At 32.5% G+C, this 6,041-nt stretch overlaps 1 protein-coding gene across 1 annotated transcript; it reads right to left on the minus strand.

Annotated features, from left to right (window-relative positions):
- Window positions 1-1,991: 1,991 nt before the first annotated feature.
- On the minus strand, window positions 1,992-5,787 carry LOC134958722 (uncharacterized). The gene is made up of 5 exons (XM_063941473.1): window positions 5,324-5,787; window positions 4,554-4,631; window positions 2,639-3,103; window positions 2,348-2,536; window positions 1,992-2,185 (listed from the first exon to the last, which is right to left on the minus strand). Exons 1-5 carry the CDS (start codon window positions 5,775-5,777, stop codon window positions 1,992-1,994), a joined length of 1,380 nt encoding a protein of 459 aa, XP_063797543.1. The 5' UTR covers window positions 5,778-5,787.
- Between the last annotated feature and the right edge of the window lie 254 nt (window positions 5,788-6,041).

The following is a 6,041-nucleotide window of genomic DNA, read 5'->3' on the forward strand; positions in this document are numbered from 1 at the left end:
AACTTGTGAAAAGGGTAAGGAGAGCGGATTGCCCACCTGAGCCAACCACACTCGATGATATTGATATCCCACATAATTTGGAATACATTGATGGGATAAAATTTCTTGGAAAGGACAGTACTTTCCACAACGAAAGGACACTATTATTCAGTACAGAAGCTAACTTGCGGAAGCTTCATGAGGCACCGTATTGGGTAATGGATGGCACTTTCAAAACGTGTCCAACCCTATTTAGACAAATATACTCAATTCATGCTATGGTTGGCACAGATGACAGTACGCAACGCTTCGTCCCACTGGTCTATGGATTGCTTAGTAGCAAAAGTGAGGTTTGTTATATCCGTTTTTTAGAAGACCTACAGGATTATGCACAGGAATATGATATTCTATTTTCTCCTCTTTACATTTTGACAGATTTTGAGAATGCTGCAATACAAGCAGCTAAACAAGTTTTTCCGAGTAGCACACATAAGTGTTGCTTGTTTCATTTAGGTCAAAATATTTGGCGAAAAATTCAATCATGTGGCTTATCTGTACAATATGGACGTGATCATGCATTTGCTATGAAACTTAGGAACCTTCAGGCACTTTCCTTCCTCCCAGCAGACGAAATCCCTGCTGCATTTGAACAATTAAAATCAGAAATGCCTCCTAATGCTGCTACATTAGTAACTTATTTTGAGGAGACATATATATTGGGGCGGCTTAGAGAACGAACCAGAAGTCAAAACAGATCTCCCCCACTGTTTCCACCATGCATGTGGTCAGTGCATGACAATATGGTTGGTGGGATTCCAAGGACCCAAAATAAGTTGGAAGGATGGCACAGGAGATGGAATATTCTCCTGGGAGAGAAAAAGTTTGGAGTCTACAAACTTATCTCCTATCTTCACAAGGAGCAACAAATGACCACCAAGCTCATTGAAAAAGTAACCTTTAATGTTGCCCGAACACCAACCAAACGTGAAAATACTGCTCGAGAAGATGCACTACAGAAATGTTTTGCCCAACTTGGTTTCATAGATTTGATGGAATTTCTAAATGCCATTGCCTTCCATCTCAAGTTGGAGTAACTTTAAAACTAATTATAAACATAGTTATTTTTTCATTTTAAAGTTAAGTTTCATATTTTCTATGGTTTATTTTTCATTAGTTGACTTTCAATCATTTAAAATACCATTAAAAAAAAACCACTTTTCACATATTGAATTTTGGGATGCTATCATTACTGGTAAGTAGAATTTTTATAATTATAGAAATTAACTATTATTCAAGTATTTTCTACATTATGTTTTCCATTCTAAAATATACATCAATCAAAAATCTCTAGCTATATTTTAAAGATTTAAAATATAATGGTTTCCCATTTCAGTTTAGCACAGTTGTACCCATGTAATGTTTTTGATAAAGTTTCCCTTCATTAATTTTAACATAAATTTTATTAATATTCTTCAATTAAAACAATTATATTGTTTATCAAACAGATTTACAATATTTTCTATATCAAAACAAATATATATATATATTTGGTTGCACCATTTTTGAAATCCTATTTTTACTGCAACGGTTAGATTTTTTTATTTGCCTAATTCATGGTGTACATGCTGTGGTTCTCCATTTGCTGTTGAAATAAACATCCCAGCATGCACTCTCACAGGTTTGCTTTTATTATATTTAAACATGTTGTCCATGCTTGCTGGGAGGTGTATTTAAAATGCCGAAGGAAACCATGGACTAGGTAATGGTTAGGCAACCTTTGTCTCACCAACTTCTGTGTAACTAAACTACCCAGCATGCACTGCCACAGTGTTGGCATCACTATAATAAAAAAAAAGTTTAAAGGCATGCTGTATGCTGTGGTTCCATAACTCATTTAGACACATGCTGTGTTATCCTGGCCTTATCCTTATGAAATAACTGTTTTTAACACAATGAGATAAATTCTAATTTATGTATAAACTGTAAAAATGCAAAACACTGATAGGTATTAATTAAATTTTTAATGTTTTCTTGTGCATGTTCTGTTGTCTTTGTGTTGTGTTGAGAATCTGTATATTATTATTCAGCTGATTTATTTGATGTTCAATTTTTTTCATTTCTTCATTTCTATTCCTCTCAATTAGCTGCATGGCTTCCTTTAAAGAATCCTGTTGGCTAATGGTTTGTGATCTGCTAACTTCACATTCTGTGTGTATAAAAAGTTCTAGGTACAGTTAATACATCAATTTACAGACAATTTATTAAGTATAGTTAGAAGAACCAAAAAATCAAGTTATAAAAAAACCAGTATCTATTAATGATAGTGGATCTCATTAAAATCTATGTTTTATACATTAAAAAAATTTACCTTGATTTGTAGAGTCCAGGAATTGGTCTTGAAGACCATGGTCAATTACACTAGAATGTGCAGTCTCTGCATTCAATTCCACCTGGTTGGTATCTTCTGTATCAATATTACTTTTCTGGCTGTGCAATACAGGCTCCTCATTAATGTTATCCTGTGTCTGTGTGGCAGTCACCATGTTGCTTTCTATGGCTTAAAACATAATAGATAAATACCATTCATCTTAAACATAGTTTTTAACCATATTGAATATCAATGATAGTAAATTTTATTTATATTGATTAAAATAAATACCTTTATCTAACATTAAAGGGTTTAGCATGGTTGAATTTTCATCCTCCATGAAAGGATCATCCATTGTTGATTGTTCTTGCCTCATGGATGTTTCATTTACCGTGGAAGTCTCTACCGTAGTGGAACTGTGAACCACAGAAGAATATTCTTGCATCATTGATGTTTGGTCCACCGTGGAATGATCATCCACTCTTGCCGAATGTTTCAGCATTGATGGTTCGGCCACAAAGGAAGTATCATCCACTGTCGAAGTATGTTGCAGCATTGATGGTTGGTCCAACATGGTAGCATGGTCCGCTGTTGCATCATGATGCAGCATTGATGGTTCGTCCACCATGGAAGGATTGTCCAATGTTAAAATATGTGGCATCACTGATGGTTCATCCGCAGTTGAAGGAAAATTGTCTGTCATAACTGTTTTTGTTTCAGAAAAAGAAACTTTCCTTGAAATTGTTGTAAAGGAACCTGAAATAAATAATAGGTATATTTAACATTGCATACATATAAATACATAATATTTTATAGACATTACAATATTTCTAGCATTATAAAACTGTGTAAAGCATACCTCAAAAATGTATTTACTTATATTTTTATAGTAATATTTTTTAATACATATAATATTTTATTATATTTATTATTATTATTTTATTACAACAGAAAAAAGCCTTTTTGGCTCAATAATATAGCTTATAATCCAATTTTTGATTTATTTCTACAACATAGGGTAAAACATTATAGCTAGCACAATATTATTTTACAGTAGGAGGGCATGTTTATAAAATTAGAATAAGATGCTAGATAGCATGTGTGTATGTTTTTAGGTTCAACGCTAACTCAGGAAAGTAGGTAGCAATTTACAACACACTGTGGAAATATTTGACTAAAAATCTGTAAAAAAATAATGTGAGTCTAATACAAAGCTCTAACACTTATCTGTGTGGCCGGTAAGGGGGTGACAGTTAAAAATCATTACTGGTCGGCCTTGCGTGGATGAATAGTGACAAGACATAAGTGTATGGAGAAGGGTTGTCGGTAATTAGTTATATAGTAAAAAATTTCAACATGGGTTTTTAATTCTGTTTTTGTTCTCACATTCCTCGTTAAGTGATGTGTTGTGTAAGGTGCCTAGCTCAGCTACCGCTGTATTATTTGCAGGTTCCCATTCCCAATTGTTGTCCAAGTTGATCCTTAAATAGGAAGAAAAATAACTAATTAAATTAAGAAGGTTGGACTCAGGTCTACTTATTTCTCATGTCAATCTAATGACCATGTCTACATAATAAATGTTGACTTTTAGTAGCCCAATCAATGTTTATCTACCTAATGACCTCCTACATGAAAAAATTAAGTTCGGATATCTTACATATATAACATAGTGAGGGTTGCCTGTAGTCCACACATTTACAGCATTTAGAAGAGTAGCATCAGCAGCAGGATTGGGCTGATAAAGAATGGCATAATTCTCCTTTGCGCCTGCAATTTTAACCATTGGCGGCAGCAGCGTTCGTAGAATGTCCTTTATAAGTGTAATTATTGATAATCAATTACAAAGTAATCAGTTAACTTTTGGTATATCTCGTTGATAAAACGAGAGACATAAGTAAGAGATTTTAATTTAATTAATTTATTTTGATTATACTAGCATTTACTTAGCAATGAACTATTTTTTCAGCTAATAATTATATATGTATTTAAAAAAAAAAAATTACATTGATTTTTAATTATGACCAAAGTATTTATTTTGGCTCAATAGAACAAAGAAATTAACAGTATATGTTTTCATATGCACTATATTTTGAAATATCTTACATAAACTATTTATTATCTAACTCACGATATAACATCATACAATATTGCAAACATTATTTACTGTTTAGTTGTAACGTTTTTACTTTTGTTTTAAATTTTTTACCAGACTGTTGCTCTTCCAAATTCTTCTGCTTTTTCTTATGTGTTTTCTTTTGATTTTTTTCTTGAGCAACCTTAAGTTCTTTAGCAAATATAAAAAATAAAATAAAAATATTACAGTTACTAAACATTTTAATATCACACACACACACACACACACACACACACACACACACACACACACACACACACACATTGAGTAAACCTTATCCTAAATGATGGGTTCAGGTACTATTTTGGATATACAATTTGAAAGTATTTGTACTAACTGCATATCATAATGAGATCGCATGGCGATGGTGTCCAAATTGAAGCACAGAGTGCATTTATGTTTAATATACACATTATACACAAACCCGTAAGGTCATTTTATACAATTTTTTAACATACTTTGTGCATTAAACAAAGTGTGTGTATATTTACACAATTAATTTGTTTCATATACACATTATACAAACAGCCTGAAGGTCAATTTATGTAATTTTCTTTATAATGTTGTGTATTAAAATAATTATTTTCACATTTGCCATCATAAAACAAATTTTTCACTATCTTACTCTCCCATTAAAATCTATGTGTAAAAATTTTTTCTTTTATTGATTGATATTGGGATATGGCATACTCCACCTATGTTTGTGTGTATATAGATATAGACACACACACATCTGGTGGATTGATATTTTTCATGGACAATACGATAATATATCTATCTATCTATCTATCTATCTATCTAGATATAGTTATATACATATTTATAGTTTGTAAAATAGTTACCCTGGGAACCAGTGGGTGGCCTCTCGTCATCTTGTACCATTCTAAAGTGCTCTTCTAGTTTTTTCTCCCAAACCTTTTGGAGTTTTCTTCTACACTTTATTTTATGATTTGTCTTCCTCTTACAGTCACGTAGTCTCTTTTTGCAGCTTTCAGGAGTTCGATGTATATCTCGAGCTGTAGACACAGATTTTGCTATTTCTTCCCAAGTATTATTTTTAAATTTCTGGTGTACATTAAAAGCTTCGGGACCAAATAGCTGACATGTATGATGAATAACTTGGTCAATGAGGGTGTCTGTTTCATCATCTGTGAACTTTGGGGCCCTGTGGATGCTTCCTTCATCAGGAGATTCATATTCATCATGAGAAGCATCACTGTGACTCTTCTGACTGTGAGATGTTTCAGCTTCATCTTGAGTAAGTGAGGTTCGTTTTCTGCTACCACCCTCTGCCATTTTTTAAAACTAATACAATATAAATAAAGACAAAGATTTACTAAATAATTCTATATATATGTTCTATAATTTTTTTCTATTAATCATTTATTAATTAAGAATTATGTTTTCAATTTATCTGGAGCCATGCACTGATACTTAGATGCCAAATAATTCACTAGCCTTGAAACATCAATCGATGGTAGTAAACCATCTGTTTCTCCCCATCAATGTTAAAATTATTCAAACCTGATATAGACCTTGAAAAAGGGACAGCATAGTCCA

Source organism: Pseudophryne corroboree, chromosome 9, assembly GCF_028390025.1.
Source record: "Pseudophryne corroboree isolate aPseCor3 chromosome 9, aPseCor3.hap2, whole genome shotgun sequence".
In the NCBI taxonomy this organism is placed as follows: domain Eukaryota; kingdom Metazoa; phylum Chordata; class Amphibia; order Anura; family Myobatrachidae; genus Pseudophryne; species Pseudophryne corroboree.

Bases quoted from the DNA above. Each gene is read 5' to 3' on its own strand.
- LOC134958722 (XM_063941473.1), bottom strand. From the start codon at position 5,777: ATGGCAGAGGGTGGTAGCAGAAAACGAACCTCACTTACTCAAGATGAA. The intron at 3,104-4,553 runs GTAAAAAATTTA...TATTTATTTCAG, and splicing joins TTTGGAAGAGCAACAGTCTG to GTTCCTTTACAACAATTTCA. The intron at 2,537-2,638 runs GTATTTATTTTA...TTATGTTTTAAG, and splicing joins CCCTTTAATGTTAGATAAAG to CCATAGAAAGCAACATGGTG.